General features: G+C 34.4%; 2 protein-coding genes across 2 annotated transcripts in view; one reads left to right on the top strand and one right to left on the bottom strand.

The window, feature by feature from the left end:
• The window catches only part of LOC133173545 (protein PF3D7_1417600-like), a 19,239-nt gene extending 4,371 nt beyond the window's left edge, over positions 1-14,868 (bottom strand). Inside the window, exons 1-6 of the mRNA XM_061308529.1 lie at positions 14,749-14,868; positions 3,415-7,833; positions 2,779-2,922; positions 2,568-2,684; positions 2,324-2,477; positions 1,511-1,663 (exon numbers count right to left, since the gene is read on the bottom strand). Coding sequence (XP_061164513.1) covers positions 1,511-1,663; positions 2,324-2,477; positions 2,568-2,684; positions 2,779-2,922; positions 3,415-7,833; positions 14,749-14,868 — 5,107 coding nt within the window. The remainder of the gene's footprint in view (positions 1-1,510; positions 1,664-2,323; positions 2,478-2,567; positions 2,685-2,778; positions 2,923-3,414; positions 7,834-14,748) is intronic.
• On the top strand, positions 12,933-23,698 carry LOC133173743 (spliceosome RNA helicase DDX39B). Its single transcript, XM_061308767.1, has 10 exons — positions 12,933-12,951; positions 15,801-16,015; positions 16,146-16,273; positions 18,335-18,611; positions 18,744-18,862; positions 21,659-21,790; positions 22,070-22,179; positions 22,266-22,410; positions 22,545-22,692; positions 23,393-23,698. The coding sequence occupies exons 2-10, from the start codon at positions 15,808-15,810 to the stop codon at positions 23,404-23,406; spliced, it is 1,281 nt and encodes a 426-aa protein (XP_061164751.1). The 5' UTR covers positions 12,933-12,951; positions 15,801-15,807; the 3' UTR covers positions 23,407-23,698.

The raw sequence follows: 23,698 nt of genomic DNA, 5'->3' as shown, positions 1-23,698 counted from the left end.
GACAATACGTCGTCGATATATCTAAATGTCGAGTTGAACGCCACAGCAAGTGTTTTCTTCATTTCAACAATTTGATCGGTTCGAATGCAACATTAAATTGCATATTGTAACTGCCTTGTCTTCCATCATACTTTTATAAGAAAGTTTTATATTAATATTTTGAAGTACATGTTATATGTTCTAGTGCAAATTTATGGTACATCCACACAAAACGTCAAGGATCTCAAGTCCAACAGTGACCGAGGGACCACTGACAAGCTTCATTAATTTTTTAAGGGCTGATCGCAGCGACGTCTTTCGTGGAAATCACATTGTTTTCTTGTCTCTCGGTCAATGACATTAAGCCTTTTTGAAAAACAACTTGTTACACGTGCATTGAGGTGTCAACTGCTTCCTTTCTGTTTATATTTCATGTAAACTTATGAAAGCTCCACTTAGATGGTGCTTCTCAATGAGAGAAGCTGACCCGGAAGAAATTTGTCAGAGTTTCCAGGGGCTCGGGCCTCTGATGTTGAGAGGATGACTTACGGCGATGGTTCAAGTTTTTGAAAGTTAAACTTCGATCGGACTAGCCCAATGGCCATGAAGCCATAGTACATTCAAAATAGTCTTGTCACAGGTAATGCACATGAAGCCCTGTTTCTTCATTTGCAAAAGCTAAGGTCAAGGTTTTTTTAAGCAGGTCAAAATTCAAGGACCCTAGGAAAGGTCTTGTCACAGGTAAATGATGCATATATGAAATATGATGGCCTTATCTCCTCTCGTTCAGAAGCTACAGCCAAGGTTGAAAGAACTATATTATCCTGTAATGTCCAAAATTAATCTTTGATGTAGAAATATTTAAATAAATTCTAAACCAGGGAAAAGTTTGCATATTTTAATGCAATAAATATAGGAACCCCCATGGTTATGGTTGGATATGACTTTTATCTAATGAGTTGTGTGTTTTATCCCCTCGCCAAGGATTGAGATAGAGAACACACAATGAGTTGGATAAAATCATACTTCAACAACAATTAATCTTGTTATCACATGATTTACACACAGCCTCATGCTTTTACCGTATATACATGTAGTACTTTTTGAAAAGTAGTTCCAATGTCAAGGTCAAAATTATAAGATAAAAAGTCGTTGTATGTTCTGGTAACAGGTAATGCATGAACAGGTAATGCGTAATAATGAAAGACCTGTCTTCTCTCATACAAAAGTCATTACCAAGGTTAAAACGTTGCAAACTACAAGGTCATGAGGTCGTAAATCATAGTACATTCTAAAAGTTCTTGTCACAGGTAATGCACATGTGAAATATGAAAGCCATATCTTTTCTCATTCAAAAGTTAGGTCCAATGTTAAAGTTTTTTATGAAAGAAAGAAAGACTGACAAGGGAACAGAAAGACGAATGATATTTTTCACGAAATCGGGGGACAATGAACATAAAAGACATATCTTACAACAGCAAAGCCTGTAACATCTGTCTTAAAAATGCTAAAACTATTATTGAAGACCTACTTTTTGGGCAACATATGTTGTATTTTGTATTGCAACTGTAATTTCCACGACAAGTTCCCATGCTACACTTCAACAAGGCGTTGTTCATACGCTGCTGAGGAGGACCGAATGAACAGGCAGTGGGAGGAATGAACTTTCTGCCGGCCTTGAACCCTGAAAATAACAAATATCTCAAAAAGGTACTTACTTCCTCTCTCTCATTTCAAATTTATTTTGTAATGTAATTGTGTAGATAATGTGTTGAGGAGTGTTTGTTCATGTTGCGAGAAAACAAGGTATTGGTTAAGCGCCCTTCCCGCTCCCCTTATTGAGTGACATCCAGAACAATTCAACAGTTTACCATCAAATAAACACCTACGGCTCCTGTTTCAAAATAAAATGGCTTTTGATGGATTTAGAAATGTTCTTACATTTTATTGATTTAGAATACTTTTGCATCAAAACAGAGGGTTTACGCTTACGCTCAATTTACAGTCTATTTACAATGTGAATATTTTATCCAGCATCGTATCTTATGTATATATCTTGTGTGTGAAAATTGATTAAAAAAAAACTTTAAGGTGAGAAATAACCAGGAAACTTCTGTGAATTTTATCTTCTTATGACTCTGTGTATGTTCCTCATCAATCGTATTTACCATTCTTTGATTTAGAGAGAGTTACCAGTATAAGTACAACCTTTGTGATTTTATTTTAATATCGAAAAGAGGACATATTTGTTGATTGTCATAGCAGATTTGTTTTAAAATTCAAATCCAGCTGCTATCGCACATTTTCTTTATATTTGAAGGGGGAGTTATTGAGTAAAACTCACGTCCATGACGGGGTCTTTCTACAAGAAATATATTGGCTCTGTTTCCACACGAATCCGAGACAAAGCCCCCGACTTCGTAAACAGCCCGGTTGTAATCTATCTGTTGGACTTCTGTGTATACGAACTTATTTGAGTTTGCCTCAATAAATGGAATCTATAAAGAAAAAAAAACAACTCTACAATTAAATCTAATGATACTTCTATATGTGTGGTACCTGTGAGGAGAACTTCTCTGAAGACTTACGTCGGAGAATCTTGTCTTGTTCACCATCTCCTCAAATGATTTCATGAGATCAGCTTGTAATTTCCCAACATAACACGTGTCTTTGTTGTTGCCTTGTGACACCAATCCAAATGTATTCTGTCAAAAATATTTTAAAGACAAATATTAAATCTTTTATAGGTTTATAAATTATAATTAATATTAAAGAAAGAGGTACGATGTTCTCACACACCCATCCATGGTCCATTGTGAGGTAGTCCGATATATGTGAACTGTTGTCTGCGTCATATGATGTTATAGTGTGGATGGATTTTCCCAAAAGATCGTGCTCCTCTTCTGTGGTTGTACCATCTGGATAGTACACGCCGAATGCCAACTGTTCAAAATATACTTTATTTCAACAGGAAATTTTCTCTCTCTCTCTCTCTCTCTCTCTCTCTCTCTCTACGGGAACTAACGTTGCAGCTATTGCAGAAAAAAAATTTACATTACTCGCTTACGCGGGTTATGTATTTTATCTGTAACGGCTGCAATATTGATTCTTATACTCTAACCCATTTTATTGTTCAAATAAAAATATCTATAAATTTTTGAAAAATATTTTTTACATTTTTTAGTTTTTTTTTTTAAAGGAATTATACTAGTAAATTGCTAGTATATTATATATTTCTTTCTTTAAAATCCCTGTAAAATGCCAATATTGTTGAACGCAGAATGCACTAGATTTGTATAGACACCAACTGCGCTCTCAGGCCCGTAGGAACCTGGGGAACGGAAGGGGGGGCACCTCCCCCGCAAAAATATTTTTGTCAGTATATTCCTTATTAACTTAGTCAAACAACATACCATCATTCAAATAATTACTTACGTAAGCAGGCGCTGGAATATTTTTGGGTCTCCTTCTAATTGGTCTCGTATTTACTGGAAAATTGCTTTTCATATTTCTACCGTCATTGACAGGTTGCTGGTTTTGTTGTTGCTGATGTTGAACAGATTGCCCTTGCTGATTTGAATGGAAACTATTTACTTGCTGTTGTTCCTGCATTTGTTTTGGAAATCTGATATCCTGTTGTTGATTTTGCAGGTTGTTTGATTGTTGCTGCTGAATAGACTGAATTTGTTGGTTGAATTTGTTTTCTTGTTGAGGTTGTTCTGAATGATTCTGATTCTGCATAGAGTTTTCTTGCGTATTTTGGTGTTTGCCTGATTGTTGCTGCTGCTGAATACCGATTGAGCTTTGCTGTTGTCGACCCGTCTGTACAGTTAGCGATTGATTGTTTTGTTGATGATGATTTCCAAAAGAATCTTGAAGCTGTTGATCAGCTTGCGTATTTTGTTGTTGAACTGATGGATTATTTATGAACGAGTTTTGTTGATTTTGACCAGTTTGTCCATTTTGCAGATGATTTGGTTGTTGGTGTTGTTGATTTCCAAATAAATTATGTTGTTGTTGGTCTATTTTATTTTGCTGTTGACGTGGTTGTTGATGTTTTCCGAGCAAGTTTTGCTTCTGATGACCCACTCCCCCGAGTGTCTGTTCAATTGGTTGTTTATTTGGTAGATTTTCCATTTGCTCATTTTGATATTGGTTTGGTTGCTGTCTTTGTTTTTGCCAACCAAAATTCTTATTTTGCTGTAGACTGGATTTTTTATATTTCTGGAAAGAAGTTTGGTATCCTTGATTGAATTGCTCATTTTGATATTGACTTGCCTGTTGTTGATGTTGATTTGATAACGTTCGTTGTTGTTGACCAAAGTGCTCGGTTCGTTGTTGATGATGAACTAAGGATGGGGTTTCTCGCTGATAATTGCTTTTCTTGTTGAATGTTTGTTGATCAGAAAACGATTTCGTTTGGCTTGTTTTTTCGTTTTGTGGTTGAAATTGTCCAGGATTTGAGAATGCATTTTGGTTTTTTAGCTGTGTTTGTTTATATTTTTGAAGATATGTTTGTTGTGTTTGGAAATCTTGATTCATTTGGGATTCATTTGGTTGGTTGGATTGAGGTGATTGATGTTGATAAACTTCATGTTGTGTTTGAAATTGTTGGTAATGATTGATATTATTTTGCTGGTGATTTTGTTGATTACGATACTGTTGATGCTGATTTTCTCCCTTCTGTCCTGATATATCTGTTGGTGTTTTGGTACTATAAATATTCCGATTTTCAATATTTTGGTTATCAATACCAGCTCGCATCCATTCGTTTGGTGCTTTCGTAGCAAATATCTCTTGTTTCAAAAATGTATTTTGATATGTTGTTGGTACTGCCGTTTGTGTAGGTGGTATGGTAGAAGAATAGACCCATGTATTCACATTGTTCTTTCTTTCTTGATATAGCGATATGTCATTCATTGAATTTTGTGAGTTTGGATTCATTCTTTGCTGCGAGAACTTTGAAGGGTGTGGTGGTTTTTGTTCCTGGTTGTATAAGAAATTGGGAGCAATTGTTATTACAGACGGAGTAGTCATTTGATTATCAATAGGCTTGTGGTCATAGAAAGGAGCAACTGCAGATTTTGAATATAATACTGATTTCTGTTTATCATATAAAGGCGTTGTGAAACCATTCCATCCTAGGTTCTGTCCAGCTCTTGCATTGTTTTGAGTAAATGTAGCTATGCCTGGCTGTAAATTTGGCCTGTTTGGAGGTGCATACATTGATGGAGAAGAAGCAGGATTGAAATATGGAGGTAGTGTAGTAGTGTGTATAAAGTTATTACTAATATGTGTTCCGGTGTTTTCGTTAAACCTTTGACTTCGTAAGTCCTTGGGTTTTTTCCATTGGTTTTGTATTTCCCAGTTTTGTTGGTGTGAATTATCCTGAAATTTAGAGTATACAACACTTGGATGAGTTAACCTTTGTTGAGATTGGAAATTTTTGTCTTTATTTGGTTTCTGTGGCGAGGACTGTTGCCTGTTTTTCAGGTTATTCTTTTGTGAGCTATCCTGAAAGTTAGAGTATACGACACTTGGTTGTTTTTGCCACTTTTGAGAAGGTAACTTACTCTCTTTTTGTGTGTCTGGAATATACATGTCAACGTTAAATGAACCCGAACTCGATGATTTTGTTCCTGAAAAATTGTCTGTTTTGGTGAGACTATGTGTCTTCCTATTACTGTTTATCATCGAGTTACTGAAGCGTTCAGGTGATCCTGCAAGTGACTTTGTTTTGTCAAGCTTATTGAATCCTTGAAAACTAATTGTCAATCTATCGGGATTTGGCTGATTTGGATGTTGCAGCTGGTTATTTGTTCCAGAGGAAAACTCTTTGTTCCAACTTTGCTCATTATGCAAAGACGATATGCCCGGTAGCTGTCCAAGCGAATTCCGTGGATATTGTCTTTTGACTGGAAGAGTTTCCTGATTAGTATTATCGTAGTAATAATTGTTTGAGGACTGGAGATTCAGTTGATCATAAATTGCATTTGGAGGTTGTATTATTTGGGTATGTTTTTTTGGTATATTTTCCCAAGCAACGTGTGTTTCTGGAACGGGTCTTTTCCATGAATTTGTGGCTTGTGTCGTTTGTTTGTTCGTCAACATACTTTTTCTGTGGTTGGATACGATTTCGAAAGGTCGAGGGCGATTTATTTGATTCTCAGAAGGCGTTAAAGAAAATTTCTTTTTAATTTGTCGAATAAAAGGTTTAAAAGACCTACGAAGTTTCATTTGTTCATTTTCATGAAATTGTTTTGGGGGACTAAAGGTAAATATTGCTGTTGACAATTCTTGTTCGGTTTTTATTGGAACTGACAAGTGTGATTTTAAAGACTTATCATGGTTCCTTTTGAATTGCTTATTCGATAGTTCTCTTCCATACTCTTTTCCATTGTATACATGTTGTGCTGGATGATTTCTTGACAATGAAGAAAAGTGGGAGAAGTTGATGTTTTCGCTTTTGTATTTAGGATTGAAGGCAGAATTTTTATTTTCCAGTGATAAAGTTTGTTGATTTTTTGTAGTCTTTGTTAAGTGCCCTTTTGTTAATATTACACTTTTCGCTTTGACAATTGGCAGATCATAGTGTTTTCCCATTGTTGATATTTGATAGCGTGTTGGTGTCTTTAAAATGTGTTCCTTCATAGGTAGACTAGTTTTGTCTTTGAATATTGACTTATCAGGTCGGTTTCCTCCATTATGCACTTGATGACGTTTTGTTGTATCCCTAAAATGCGCTAGGCCTTTCGTTGATAAATCAATTTTCCTTTTGGCAATGGGCAGACCATGTTGGTGGTTTCCCATTATTGACATTCCAGAGTTATTTTGGTGTATTGGGATCTCTGGGAGATGCCCTTTCATAGAAAAACTACTGCTTACTTTGGACATTGATGGATTGGGACGGTTTCCTGAGTTAAGCACTTGGTGGTTCTTTGTAATTGTACCTGATAAATGTTTTTTCGTTGGTAAATTATTTTTCCGTTCAAAAATTGGCAAATGAGAATAACTTGATGTATGTGAAATATGACCTTTCGTTGACAACTGGTTTGTTAATTTCGAAATTTTCGTAGATGAAGTGTTTTTCACTTCAATAATTGACATTCTAGGATGATTTTGCATGAGTGGTACTTGTTGATAACTGTCTTTTTTGTTCTCTTTTATTCGCAAATTTAAGTTTGAGACATTTTGTTTTTCTGTGGAACTGTTAGATATTTGAGAAACACCGCTATTTTTGGTTTTCATTGGCTTCTTCTCTGTCTGTAGAGGCTTTCTTTTATAACCATCGGGTTGAATAACGTTAATATGATCTGTAGTGATATTTGTATTAACGTGATCTGTGGTTACTTTTATGTCGGATGATTTACGTTCGATATTTACTTTTCCTCCAACATTTGGTTCAAATTTTGCCTGATTTCCACTTTTTCTGTTATTGTCGCTGATTTGGATATTTTCCCGTTTTTTGAATCGATTTTCCACGTCAGTTCTATTTGCAGTTACCATTCTCTCTATGTCATTGCTTGTCCGCTCTGTCGCTTCACTTGTTTTCGCCACCATTTTTGAATTTCCTTTCCCCGAAGCAGGCAATTTCTTTAACTGATCTTTTGTTTTATTTTTATTCCCATTAGCATTTTCCAGATGTGTTTTATTTGTTGATGTTTCTCTATCTTTCTTTGTGTTTTTAACAAAGTCATGTGTCTGTACATTGGACCTGATGATTTCTTGAAGACGCTCGCTTAGTGCTGGAGAAATTCCTCCTGCGTAGTGCTTTAGTATGCTTTGTAGTTGTTTATCCAGATTATTTAATGATCCATGACCACAAAAACCGAATTCTATCAGAGTCACAACCGTCTAAAATATCATTAAAAAATTAAAATTTTACGTGTTAAGTAATAGGAATATAAAAATGATATGTAGTGTTTAAGTTAAAAATTTCAGTTGTCATAAAGAGCACCATTCCCAGCAAATGCAGGAATTTACACTGTTGCCATTTAGGCATTTGGATGTGTGACCTTAATTATTCGTTGTAAATAAATTTAGAACTTAGCTAAGATTAAAGATTTCATATTTTTTACAAAGAAGAAGGTTTCTAGGTCTGTTAATCATTCCTTCTTTCCCGCGGGACAAATTAACCTAGCACAAATTAAGCATATTCTAAAGAAGTGGATAAGTATGGTGGTTGTTAAAAAAGAATAAAATTAAGCCATCTAGTTGATGTAATTCGTTTTATTTAAAGGGGATCAAGACTCTGAAAATGGTTTTATTAAAATCTTGAATTATTAATTCATGATGATGATTTTTATAACTAGACAAATCATATTTGCTTTTATCGAGGCGATTGAATCTTATTTCAAATATATATATCTCTGCAAATAATTTTGAACTGGTTTTACGGAACATTGTTTGAACAAATATAAAGTCAGCATCACAAAGATCAGTGATATACGGAATATTTTTCTCACCTGGGGCCTGTTTTACAAAAGAACTTACGACTAAGACCAACATTTAATTCTACTTATAACTAATTTTATATTGATTTGAAAATGATTTTAATATTTTTAGAAAGAATTTAACAAGATATTTTTATGCTGGCAATTTCAATGAAAATCATTAAATTTGAAACATTTTTACAATCAGCTAAAGTTTTGGTCTTAGTCGTAAGTTCTTTTGTAAAACGGGCCCCTGGCTCCTTAATTCCCGCTTCCATAGTCATGACACAGAGGTTATATAAATTATTTAAAAGCGAGGAGGGGATTTGAATGACCACAGACCATTTTTCTTTTCTGTATTTAAAACAAAAATATTTTCCTTTGATTTTTCACTTAAGCAATGTATGTCGTGTAAGCTTTAAAACCAATGCAGAGACCTCTTGATTTGCCGGATAAAACTACCAATGGCTGAAAGTATTACTGGAGAAATTACAGAATTCCATCTTTCAGAGCAAAAAAGTCCTAAATATTTCAAATGAATTTTATTTGATATCACCTAACATAAACTAAATTATTCAAATTAAGTTCTTGCGAGTGAATTTTAAAAAGGAATATCTATAAACGTTTTTGAAACAGTGAAGTTTTCTTTTTGGAATAACATGGCTGCATTTTATTGTCTGACGTCATGGCGTCAGACAGTATTAGATTTAGCCAAGGCTTGTTGGTCAAGTCGTTCAATAGAATTATTGTGATAACTCGATCTTAGAAACTTCATTCTATCTTAACTATCAATTTTGAGAGCATGGGGATTAATGGCTAAACATCCAAACAAACCAAAGCATTGGTCCTAATTATTATCACATTATACATAATATAACATTTGCCCACTCTCTTATACATTACAATTATTCATGTACGTCCAGGAAAACAACAGGAATCTGGTCGATCAGGTCAACATATATGCCGAATATCCTTATCAGATTAACTAATAGATGTTTATTTTCAATGCATACAGTCTTTCTACCTTAATTAAGAAATACACATATGCATAACTCTGCTGACGTTTGCTCATTTAAAACAAGTTTATGATTAAAAAAAAAATAATTCCCCCAACTGTTCACGAATTTTACTGATGTTTAGATTTTTTAATATGTTTTATCTTTTTCTTTCAAAAGCAGTGGTTATATTTATGTATCTAGGAAAAGGCTAGTCGGAAGAATTTTCATGGGGAGGGAATCCACAACCAAAAATTTCAATAGAGGAGGGGCACTATTAAGGAAAAATTCCTTATCATTAATATCAAGTAAAAAAAATTATCATGAATTTCATACGTTATTATTTACTTGAGTTATGGGAATCGAGCATAAAGTAGCATAAGTGTTTTTATAGCATATAATTAAAAGTATATATATCAGCAAAATACGGGGGGGGGGGGTCCTACGGCCAAGAAAAAAAGAAAATTACAGGTAATATTTGTCAGTATAAATAGAATAAATTCATATCTGAGTTTTACTTCATGTTGATGCCGCGGGATTGAACTTTCTTTTGTTTCTTAGCAAAATAACTTATTTCTGGACTCAGAATGATGTTGATTACGCTGGATTCAACTTTTCTTAATTCTTCGTATAATAATAAATTTTGCTCACGTCAGACCAGCTTTTTAAGAAAGCTAATACTTGTCAAATCTAAGCTTATGCCCGTGGCCTGGATAGAATCAAAATGGGACATCAAGTGTTACAAAGAGATATTAGATTTTAAAATTAAACTAAATTTTAAAACTTAATATCTCACTCAATAATTTCAAATGAAGCCAGGAATAATTACCTATTGTGTTCTTTAAAGTTGTTCTTTAAAGTTTAAAAAAAAAAAAACACTTTGTCGCTTTAAAATCGAACCGTTGTTATCTCTAAATGTTAATACGAGCATGAGATTGGAATAATTTGAAATTATTGATAGTTTTAATTTATTCAAAACAGAAGTCATGGAATTTCGTTATTCTCTAATAATAAGGAATTAAAAGGTAGTGTGATAAAATATTTGATGAAAATACAAAATCTTACCAGAAGAAAAACTGGTACATTTCTATTCCTATATACATGCATTTTTCTGAATATTGAGGATGTGAATTTGGTCACCGTTCGGTCGTTCCCTAATCATATTGGTCATAAATATCATATCATATATGTGATAGCTCGACACATTGAAATACGTATTAAATTTACATATACCAGGACACGGAGAGCTCCATATCGAAATTGACCCAATAGATCCATCACAGAATGAAGGCTTTATAAGGCCTGACCGACAGGCGGACTGGCTTTTTAGATTTTGGTTAATTATTGTGAGTGACAGCTGTGGAGAGCAGTGTCCATACTATATACAAGTTAGAAAACAGCAGTCTATGATGTCATCATGGTTATGTACATGTATACGCGTGCGTGCGCGTTTGTGCTTGTCAGAGTTTTTTGTTCTCTGTCTGCGCTTTTTCTGAAATACGATTTGGGGAATGATTCGGATTAGTTACGTTGTATAATGAATTTGATACTCGACCCCAACAGTGTAATGTTGGATTTGAATGCAGAGAGCATATACTCTCTAAAAGTTTTGCAAAATTTCATTTTTTTTTTTTTTTTTTTTTTTTTTTTTTTTTTTTTTTTAAGAAATAAATGACCTATTTTTAGTTCTTTGTGAACGGTAGCTATTCTGGATATTAAAACAGAAGAATCTTGGAGAGACACTTACACATCAATATTATGCACATGTAGTTTGAAATACAACTGGAGAAAAAAAATATTGATTTTAAATAAAATTCCCTTTTGCTTCCATTGTTGAAAATGTCCAAAGGTTTACACTGTACCAATTTTTTCCCAGAAATCCGTTTGACCAGATGTAAAGAAAAAGATTTTGATGCTCCAAAAAGAATTGGTTGGACAGTAACTATGAAGAATGAGATTTAAAATTTTCAACTTTCATTCTTCGTATGTTTCAATGGAACTGGCCGCCATTATTTTCAAGAAGGAACACTTATAAACAAACCCACCCACCCCGTACATAAGTACAGCTATGATATTGTTCTGGGAAAAAAATTGGCTCTGGGGGAAATCACACTCTATAACTATTACACAGAGTAGGACCCCCCCCCCCGCCGGAAAATTGAATCTGGTAGGAAATTTCCGTAGGGGGAATCCTACTCTGGAATCATTTTTCCTTGGGGAAATCCTACCCTAGTTAGAGCCTATTTTCCAGCAGGAAATCCTACTTTAGAGCTACATATATATCAGTTGTAGTTTTTCGGGGAAGGGAAAGCCTACTCTACAAGACCGGTATCAAGTAAACATAAAAAGAATAGTTATTAAGCGGGCTGAGTACGTTGCTGTTAAATACCTGTGTATTTGTATAATAAACAAGTACACTGTGCTAACACCAATAACTGAGCACAATTAGCCTGTGCAGAGTTGTCGTTTGTTCCTCTCTCAGACGTGTATGAGCCGATGGTATACAGAGTATGGGAGTCCGGTTCAGCAAATAACAGGCATGTAGCAAAGTTTTCTTTTCCATAGAGGGGAAAGAGGAAGCTAAAAATATAATTGACAAGTCAACGTTAACGTACCTGATAAGAAAAAATGCCATGCGAAAAAAACGGGAAATAAAAAATTCGATAGACGAAAAAACCTTTCATAAATTTATTCTATTTTATTGTATTTATTTTATTTTATTTTATTTTATTTGAAAAAGGGGGGGGGTTAATGCGTAACTTTCCAATTCTAAAAGTAGAGGTCGCGTCATCAAGCAACGCTAATATGTGGGTAGCACGTGACCTGTATGTGAACAGTGCGTAACAGCGAAAAAAGCGTGATTTAAGCGTTTATCATCTTCCCAAGTCAAGGGTTTATGATCCACTTTGCTCTATTATTTCCTTGTTCACCAAATAAAGGTAGAATTCTAGGTTTGTTAAAGCCATTCTTTAAGGCGGTTTGTGTCATTTATTTGCGATTTGTCCTTCTGCAGTCAATGAAAGTCAGACATGTCAATTTCCTACCTCCAATTTATTTAGTGTGGTTGACCTTCACCCTTTTATTGTGGACCGGATCCATATACAGTACGTCCATAAGAAATATATGCACACTTAGGCCGATTCGTAGGCTACGGAATAATCCGATCGAATGCATCACCATATGATCAAATAAGTTTTGGAATACAGTGATCTATATCAATGTAGCTTATTTACTGGTTTATTATTATTATTTATCTAAAAAGTGGCAATTGGCTTGTGGTAAATTTTAAAAATCGTCGGAAACCCACGCTCGGTCTCGCTTCTCTTACCTCGAGTTAAGAGAAGCGAGACCGACCGTGGGTTTTCGACAATGATTTTTAAAGAACCCGAAACATTTTTTTTCTTCAGAATATTGGTTTGATCGAATAAGTTTTGGAATGCAATGACAAAATCAAATGTAGCTTATTCATTGGTTTATTTTTGACCAATCACTCGGCACCTTACGAACGCCATTACATCTGACGAGTCGTGAAATAACGAAGACAGGTAACCTTAAATCTTTTGCAATCCTCTGGTTGTGTAAGAAACACAAGCACAATATTTATTGAAGAATGCATTATAAGCTTGTCTTAATCAAACTAAGTATTTATTTTGTTACATAGTATGTTTCCTGGAACAGTAATCCTTTGTATAGAGATGGTGTATATTTCATATATATAGAGAATAGACGCCATTGTATTGTAATACTAAGTACGAAGTTAGTGAAACAGAGAGTGATACTTATAACTGAATTAGAGAGAATAAAAGCCAAAATTCATGTTATACTTTTGGCGTTTTGTTTTATGTATTGTCATAAGTAGGCAGTTGTACCGAACGGTAAACGGCATCTGGGACTTTAGGCAAGCTCACTTTTGAAGGGTCTCGCTCTTGCATAAAGAATAAAATTAAGATAGTAGAAAAATGAGACTGGGATCAAATGTTTAATGGCAACAGAGTCTGAATTTTTACCAGTAACAAATGAAACCCTATCATAAAAATCCCCCCCCCCAACAGGTTGGGCACACACCACCAAATGGTCATTTAACCCCCGTTTGGTGGTCAATCGCCCATATCGGAGTCGGTATTTACTGACCGTTTGGGAGAGTAAAATCGTTTTGTTCAATTCTGTGGAATGGGGTGAAATGGCGCATAATATTAACTCGTGGGGAATAAAATATAAACATTTATCGGTACTATGAACAAAAAAAATTGGAAATTCAACACGGAGTTTTTTGCGCAGTGTCATTCAATTTTTTACCAAATCATCACCAATGCAGACAAGTACAACGTTTCTGTGTTTTGACTTTAAAAAGAAATTTTCTCTCCTTCCCAAACGTAGTTGCACCTGTTCATCATGTTTCTTACTTTCTATTTTTATCATCCGGGCAACCAATCAAGTAATTTAAACCAATAAGAAATGATGATCTTTTCCGAACCGGGTCAAAAGTCTGATTTAACTACGGAGACACATTAGCGTCAATTTTCAATTAGAAAGTAAAAGGAAAAAGATGAATTTGCTTTTATTTCGTTTATTTTGTACGTAATGGCTTTATTCTTTATAAAAATAAAATGTACATGAGATCATGATATAATAATTGCTTCAAAACGATGTTCTTGGAATTTAAATCAAGAATAATAGCAACTGTCACTTTGTAAATCTTTTATTCAAAATCTTTGACTAAATGTAGTAGATTCATCACAAATATGCATACTAAACCACAAAGGTCGCACAGAAATCGCAACTTCATCCTAAAAGTAAATAAAGAATAAATGTTACATTCAAATGTAGAAAAAATGACTATTATAGCAGTAAGTGCCCACCATACCAGTAAAGTATGAGGAGCTCGTGTTTAACTGGATTCTATAGAGATTTATTTAGACAAAGATCCAAAGATCGATTGAAAGTTAACTTCTAAAGAGTTAAACCACTGGTCTAAATAGAATTTTTATTAAACTAAACACAAGAAAATATTTTTTGGATTGATTAAGCAAGAAGTTCGGCCTTCACAGACAGCTGTAGGTATCGTTTTTACGAAGTTCCACAGAAATTACACATGGAAAATCGACCGAACTGTATTAATTGTGCGAGGAATATGATTACTAAAATTCCCCGAGGCCTATACGAATGCGCCTTTGCTTTATTTTTATAAAAATTGGATTTGAATAAAAAAGACTACCATTTGGTCAGTAAATACGACTCCGATATGGGCGATTGAGCACCGAACGGGGGATAAATGACCATTTGGTGGTGTGTGTGTGCCCAACCTGCCTAATGTAAATGAAGGTGTATAACACCATTTTTACCCCCTCCTCAATTCGGGCTTTAGTTAAACAGTGGAGTATGCCTGTCATTTTGTTTTTAGCTATAGGTTTATCTGGAATCTTCCAGCCATTATTTCCCTCTGGAACTCCTTGCCACAGCATACCTTACACACTGATTCACTTGAGAACATGACACTGTAAATAGGGACATTGTTTTTATCCAGATTCTAATCCAATAGCCCTTCACTACAAGATTTTAACCTTTTACCTATGTAGGTCAGTGCTCCAGATGGAGCCCTGTAGATCTACATCAATGAAAGAATAAATAAATATATATTTAATAAGTAAATAGCAAGTTTAAAAATTTCACTGGGAAATGAAATGGGTCGGTCACATGATCAAATCCTGTGAAGACCAAAGGCATTCTCAGAAAATTTGATCATGTACCTACCCACCTCATTTCCCAGTGAAGTTTCTAAAATTGTTATTTATTATATAAACATTTGAGATGGACAATCATTTATAACTATTGCACTAACTGCCCATCAAAATGACTCAAGGTGTAGATTGACTTTAAGCGGTTATCCTTTGAATTCTGATGGCAATGGGTTCTGTTTTTGAAGGGAGTATTCTGTGAAAGCTACTTGAGATAATAATTGTGAGCAGATTGTTGTCTTGGATTTTTTATTTCTGTAAGAACCAGTATAATTTGATAGTCGAAAAGCCACAAATTATGAAATTAGAAACCCTAGCTAAATTTTAAGTTTGGAAACTGTAAAGTCCATATTTTAAGTCAATGGAAAGAGCTCATTAAAAGCTTGACATTTGATTTTATTTCATGAAGATATAAGAACAAAAGTCGTGACACTTTAAAACTTACGAAATTTCAGGCATTTTCTTTAATTTTGGCATATAAACGATAAGGGTCAAGTGTGATACAAAATTTTCCTTTTGAGTATTGATTTAATCAAACTGATTTGATTCATGTTCCCAACTGTTTGTGCTGGTAATAGAATAATCATAAAGCACTTATATAAAATGGAATTTATCATACTGATTGAATTTAAGTAATTCTTTTATTTGTGCATTTTCAGAAACACCATGGCAGATAATGAGAATGAGACTGAATTGTTGGATTATGAAGAGGATGAGACTGAAACTACAGCTGATGGGACGGGGGATGCCCCAGTCAAAAAGGATGTCAAGGGAACCTATGTTTCTATTCACAGCTCTGGTTTCAGAGATTTTCTCTTGAAGCCAGAATTGCTGAGATCCATTGTAGATTGTGGATTTGAGCATCCCTCAGAAGGTTTAAATTCTGAACAATTTAAATAATGATTTTGTAGTTAAAATATGTGTTGTGTAAATTTTGGAATAATTATTTTGTTAATATCAGAAAATGTCTGTAAAAACAAGGTTATGTGTTTTTATATCTACAGTCCAGCATGAGTGCATTCCACAGGCCATTCTGTCTATGGATGTTCTTTGTCAGGCCAAATCTGGTATGGGGAAGACAGCAGTATTTGTGTTGGCCACACTTCAACAACTGGAACCTGTGGATGGCCATGTAAGAAACAAAATGGTTTTACCTTGATGTTTATCAAGACATACAGTTAGGGCCCCTACATACAGTTGGGGCTCTTCCTGTAAACTTAGAATGAAGGGTTGTAAACTTAGATGAAAGGATAAAATAACAGTAAAATTCATCACCTAATCTGTCACATTAAGATAAATTTACACCTCTGTTTGCAAGTTATGCTTGTTTTGAGGTTAAAGTCAAGCCTGAGTAATGTTTGCATTTTTAATGAAGGCTTGCATGTTCTCTTTTGGTTTAAACATACATGTAATATAATTGAATTATTATTATAAGATATGTTTTTTCCTCCATAATATCAATACAGGATGCTTTTGATTTCTAATAGGTAGCCAATCTCATTTATCATTTAGGAAGCATCTCCAAATTTTATATATACAGTGGCGCCGCGTTTATCCGGATGCCATTTATCCGGACGCTTCACCATCCGGACGATATTTTTTGGGAACCGATTTTTTCCACGTTATTTTGTCTCATTAATCCGGAAATTCGCGTTCCGTATCCGGACGGTCAATTTCTACTACAAAACGTAATAGTTCATAGAAAAATGACTCATTTATCCGGACGGTAATTTTTCAAGAAACGACTTTTTCACACTTAGCTTGCATTCGTGTTAATTGTTGTAAAAACATTGGCCATGCAGTCAGTTTGAAGACGGTTACCAGTGACCACAAACAATAGCGTCTATAATTAGCGTGTGTTTACCCTAATTCAATCACACGTTTATCTTTAATATTTAGCTTACACTGTGCATTAATTAAATAATAATCGGTTCAAAATCATATTGCTAACTGTATGTACATAGGTAAATTCATGGGAATTTTGGAGAGTTGTAAATAAAATGAACAATTAATAACGAGCGATTTCGTAATGCTCTTTATCATGTCGATTGCGTTAGTTTAAAATACTGTTTTCCATTTCTAAAAACGTAAATGTATTTGAAACGCTTTTTTCCCACAAGACAGTTTAGAAAGGTACATAACTGAAGAAATATCTCTATTTAATATACTACCGTTTACAAACGTCCATTGCTTTAGAAAAGATATATAAACTGGCATTACGCACAGAAGTTGATGACGTTTATCAAGGTATTTTTAATGATCGAAATTCAAACTTAGCGTCTGTAGAAAAAAAATATTGATAATCATGAAGATGGCTTGTGTTTACGAGTGTTTTTAATACTTTGTTTGAGTAAGCTTGCATTTAATTTTATAGTAACCCCGTGTAATGAATATACGGGGAATATACGGGGTTAGTTTATATTTGAACATTTTTGATGATGATGCTGAACAGTTCTGTCATATCATATGAGCTTCAATAATTATACTACTCGTATATGGCTAAATAAAACATCTGTAGATCAAAACTTGCTCAGCCCATGAAGTCACAGGTCAAAGAGAAGGCAAATTAAAATAGGAGGTCTCAGCATAAAATTGCCCATCCATTTTTTTTTATTATGTAAATTACATTTTAATATATTTTTTTCTTTAATCAATTACTGCTTTAAAAACAATAAACCAAAATATAATTTAAAAGTTTTTTTCTTTGCTGTCACATTTGAAACAAAAATGTGCATATATACAATGTACATGCTTAGAGAGTACTTTTTGAGGTGTGATTCAATTACCCGGACGATTCATTTATCCGGACGATTTCGTTTGGGACAGAGGCGTCCGGATAAACGAGGCGCCACTGTACAGTAACTTTTGCTGTTTCATATTGTTCATATATGTATGTTTAAATTTTCTTTTAAATTTTTTCAGAAGTCAAATTAAGCAGCACCTTTACATTTTTATTACCCTTTCTGACTGGTCAGTTTTTTAGTTGCACATGGACTATTTAAGTTCCTTTGATTGCAAATTGCTATGAAGGACATAGGCCTGATGCAAGATAAAAATAGAGATAATTAGCAGTAGCGTTTTCATTTCTTTACTGCCAGTCACTCTATTACAGTATACAACTAGCAATGAAACTTGATACTATGAGGTGTGCAAGTCAACTTCTGTAAATGAATCAACTTTTAATTTATTGAAGGTGTCGGTTCTGGTTCTTACACACACAAGAGAACTGGCGTTCCAAATCAGCAAAGAGTATGAAAGGTTCAGCAAGTACATGAACAACGTGAAAATTGCAGTGTTCTTTGGAGGAATGGCCATCAAAAAAGATGAAGAAGTTCTGAAGAAGAATTGTCCACACATTATTGTTGGTACTCCTGGTCGAATTTTGGCACTTATCCATTCAAAAGCACTCAATCTGAAAAATGTAAAACATTTTGTTCTGGATGAATGTGACAAAATGTTGGCAGCCCTAGGTAAGAAAACAGGTCACACTTAAAAAACTTTTGTATTTCATTAAGAACACAAAACTCAAAAGCTGTTAATTTTTTTTTAAATTGTTGAGATAAATATTGATGTTAGTGACATCTTTGAAATTAAATTTTCAGACATGAGGAGAGATGTACAGGAAATCTTCCGCAACACCCCCCATGAAAAACAAGTGATGATGTTCAGTGCAACTTTGAGCAAGGAAATCCGAGCTGTCTGCAAGAGATTCATGCAAGATGTAATTAGCACTCCATATCTTCTAGCTATGGCTGCGTGAAATGTTGTCTGTATTGGATGTGTTAGTAGGAAGTGTTTGATGGCTTTTTTCCAGCAGTGTCTCTGTCTTTTGTGATCGCTTTGCAACCTTCTGTTGTAGAGCACTGACTTTGTGAATGAACTTTGTCACCCCAGTGGTTGAGTAAGGAGAAAATATGTCCAAGTAATATTTTTGATTAATATAAGAAATGCATCTTTTAGTTTAGAAAAAAAAAATTAAGTGCAAAATTCCGGGGGGTCCTATCATTTGGATGTGGAAAAATCTGGAGATATGAGAATTTGTTGTAATAAGTGCCAGATGGATAATTATAAACTGTAACCGCATTTAGAGGTGCACAAGTCTCACTGCTCTGAAAGTGGTGGGCAGGCTGCATCTCACCATCGTTGGATACATTTATAAAATCTTGGTCTCCTGGAAGTTTTGAATGTTAAGAGTGTTTTCGTGAATTCTCCTGTACCTGTTGACCAGAGAGCTGGAAGCGGGCACATGGACGTGGAGATTGCACCTCCAGTGGGGTCATATTGAACCATTGCATTCATAAGCTGGTTATAGTTGTCCAATCCAGCAAGTATGTATTGGTATCAGTAGAGTGTTGCCAGAGAGTAAAGTCATTCAAATAAGTATTACATTATGTTGACCTCACCCAAAAAAAAAACAAACTGCTAAGTGTTAGTGTTACTTGGTCTGTCTGTATTGATTGCAGGGGGTTCTTGATAGTATTTTGTCAAGGCAAGCTACAGAGGCTTGATTTTAGAAAAGGTCAATTCCCAGCAATATATTGGCACAAGGAGTAGCTTTACATCCCTATTCCTTCTCCAATGACAAATTTAGTAAGATCTTTTGTATTAGTCAGGGATTTTCCACTGCCATGTGTAGGGACGAATTAGAGCGCCATTCCCAATTGCAAAATCCCTCCCTTTTTCCTAAAAAGAACCCTGGGTTCCATTTTCAAATGCACAAATACTAAAGCTTTAGTGGGCCAAAACGTGTAAAACAAGCATGGTGTAAGTCTGGAATCAATAGGATGACTAAAATTTGAAGAAGCATGGTCCTGTTGATGACTGACAGTTTGTTAATAGGTCTAATCTCTGATTGATAGTTAAATAAAAGGTCAAATTTATTCATCATTTGTGTTTAGTTCCTTAAATTTGTCGTGCAATATAACTTTCCAGTGAGATAACAGATATCGTTAAATTTCCAATTCCAAGGTCCCAGGCCCCATTCCCAAAACAAAGTGGAAAATCCTTGTAAGTGAATATCTGTTTTTGCTAAAAAAAAAAAAAAATGGAAAAACATTTGAAACCTTAAAGCGACAGTACGGCTGCAAAATGTGTGCTTTTTCATCCAAATTTACCCAATATGTCATTAAGAAATAAGGTATAAAGTTGATGTAAGCAGTTTGAGAAACAGAAATATTCTCTACTCAAACAAAATTAACGTAATTAGAATCTGCCGGAAAATCAAGGGTCGTACGAACTGGAGCAATCTTAGATCTGTTTATTTGTACCACGTGAATTCCAAAACGGCACATGCCTACACTGTAGAGTTTACAGTTATAATGAATATTAGGTGAAAGCAATTTTCAAAAACACAAATTATCATAACTTTCTGATAAAATAATCTAAAATAATAATCGTAAAGATTTTAGTCTGCATTCAGGCGAATTTAACAGAATTAAAAGTACAAATGTTGACGTTTTGTGTATTGGGGTCCGAGAAAGGAAAAACCAACTAATCATACGTTATCCGGCAAATGTCAAACAAAATATTTTTCTGCACAATTAAAAAAATTATCATTTCAAATGGCAACAATGTTTATAAGTCAAAGATGTATTTTTTATGTTGAGTTTACACTATTTTTTTTCTTTGAAAGCGACGGAAAGATGAGAAATGATAACAAGTATCAACAAGCCTGTCGAGTAGAACCTTCGAGAGCCCTGCTTGAGTGTCGCCGAGTTCCCGTTTCTTCCTTATCCAGCGATTATATTAATCCCCAAACTAAATTTTAGTCAGGAAAGTTGCTTTTTCAAGTTCTATTTCAGTTTCTTTTTATTTTTAGTCGACTTTGTCAATGTAGCAGGCCTACCGGGATTCCCTCTCTAACCATGCTGTTTTGTTTATGAAAACTACGCATGCGTGCATAGCATGGAATGTGGAACCCCGAACACGTTGCGATGTATATATTTACGTCCCATAAATAACTATTAATTTTAATGAAGTAATCCAAATTAATTAATTGTAAAAATTGTAATTTTCTGAAAGTTTATACATTTATGAGTAGTAAAAAAAATGCCAAATCTTGTCGGAAAATTTTATCTAGTCAGTTTTTGATGAGATGCGCCGTACTGTCACTTTAAGGGGACAAGGGGGCTGACATTTTTTCTTTTACTTGAAAAGTTACAGGACTTGACAAAGTTGCAAAACATAAATAACTATGGAGGATGCTATTCCTATTGCCAAAAAAAGAAAGAAAGAAAACTCCATCTGAAGCTTAAACATATTGGAAGTGCACTTTTTGCATTGCCTATAGCAATTTCTGCTACCAGATAATTCACATTAAAAGAGCAGAAATAACACTTATTTTCAACATTGCCTTTGGAAAGTAGAAGCAACTCCTATGGAAAGGATTGTACATTTGTATTAAAACAATGGAAACTTTAACCACCTTTAGAGTATTAAATAAATTATATATATATACATGCATGTTTTGCACTAATGCAGCATGGGCTGCAAATGGAATTTTTTATTTTACTTCCAGCCAATGGAGGTGTATGTTGATGATGATTCCAAATTGACTCTACATGGTCTGCAGCAGCACTATGTTAAACTGAAGGACAATGAGAAGAACAGAAAACTCTTTGAACTACTGGATGTACTGGAATTTAATCAGGTATGACACTTCTCGGTTAAATGTACTTGATTGAGTGTAGATTTGATCATTGATTCTTATAACATTTAATGTGTTTTCTTCAAAAGACTAGGATATTATCATGAGAATTAAGCTACCTTTTAATTATGCAAATCATCCCAACAGAGTATCAGAAACAGAATGAAGGGAATAAATATATATTTCAGTACAGAGTATAAAGGTTGTAATTAAAAAGTGTATAAATATTACATTATTTTCAATTTATAGTATTGAGTAGTTTTGTTTGTAATCATATTGTAGGTCATCATCTTTGTGAAGTCAGTGCAGAGGTGCATGGCGCTGGCACAGTTGCTGGTTGAACAAAATTTCCCAGCTATTGCAATCCACAGAGCAATGACACAAGAGGAAAGGTAAGTCTGTGGAGGTCATTGTCAGCACCTGCTGTAAATAAAATGGATGACAGAATGACATAAATGAAACTTCTTTTAAATCCTAGATTATCCCGATATCAACAGTTCAAAGATTTCCAGAAAAGAATACTAGTGGCCACAAACTTGTTTGGTCGAGGAATGGACATTGAAAGAGTCAATATTGTCTTTAACTACGACATGCCAGAGGACTCTGATACTTACTTACACAGGGTTAGTCAACTAGTATATCACCAACAAATTTTAAAAATGTGTGAACTCTTTCATATATTAAGTATTGTGATCATTGTGGACTTTTTATCAAGGTGAAGGTCATGTGTACATTCAGTTTTGAATATTTTAATTAGGTAGCACGTGCAGGAAGATTTGGAACAAAGGGTCTTGCAATCACATTTGTATCAGATGAAACAGATGCCAAAGTACTGAATGAAGTACAAGAGAGATTTGAAGTGAACATCACAGAGTTGCCTGATGAAATTGATATTTCATCATACAGTAAGCATGAAATTGTTAGCTCACCTGAGCTGAAAGCTCAAGTGAGCTTTTCTGATCACACATTGTCCATCGTCCGTCCGTCTGTAAACACTTTTCACATTTTCAATTCTTCTCAAATTCTTCTTGTCGGAGTTTAAAAGGAGTTTAAATTTTTAAAATGAAGGGCCAAGTCTCCTTACAAGGGGAGATAATCTAGCAAAGACAAAAATAGGGGGAAGTCGTAAAAAAAAATCTTCTTAACAATCAATCAGCAAGAAAAGGTGAGACTTATGTGTAATCTTCTTGAGGTAGTGTAGATTCTAAATTGTTCAAATCATGGCTTTCGGGGGTAGGGTGAGACTACAATGAGCAATCGAAGTTTTACAGTAGAATAGCAGATAATAGTTTTACAATAGAATAGCAGATAAACATAAAAGAAAAAATCTTGAAAAATCTACATAAGCTGTGATTTGTCAAATTCATGTTATGGAAGTATCATCTGGTTGTGTAGTTTCAAGTTGTTTAAATCATGATCCCCTCCTTTCTCCAGACCACCTTTATATTTAAACTTCAATAATGACTGATTTCTGCTTTTTCCTAGCCAATGCTCAGATGAGCGATGTGGCCCATGGGCCTCTTGTTAAACTACTTTGCTCTACAAACTAGAAGAAATTTAGAAGCTTTCAACGTAATTTTAATATTTTCTTTTTCTTATTTTCAGTTGAAGGACGTTGAACACTTGGAAGACGTGTGATTTGAGAGACTTTTACCAAGAAAACATAGACAATGAACAATTTGAGGAAGCTGTATATTTTTAGTGAGGTCATACTATTCTGATTCATAGCAAAATCATGTCTGTCATTTCATTAAATCATATTTGTATTGAATATTTTTTTGTTTTTAAGATGATGTGGAAATATGTTGGGACAAACTGTCGGTTGTTTACCTAGAACTCTTAGTTGACATAAGATCTGCACAGGGTGCACTGTGATATGTTTTATCTTGTAAATAAATACTTTTCATTTTC

Source organism: Saccostrea echinata, unplaced genomic scaffold (genome assembly GCF_033153115.1).
Source record: "Saccostrea echinata isolate AGI-Se365-2 ecotype Australia unplaced genomic scaffold, CSIRO_AGI_Sech_v1 ptg000056l, whole genome shotgun sequence".
In the NCBI taxonomy this organism is placed as follows: Eukaryota; Metazoa; Mollusca; class Bivalvia; order Ostreida; family Ostreidae; genus Saccostrea; species Saccostrea echinata.
The sequence above is the reverse complement of the archived record's forward strand: the minus strand, read 5'-3'. Positions and strand labels throughout refer to the sequence as shown.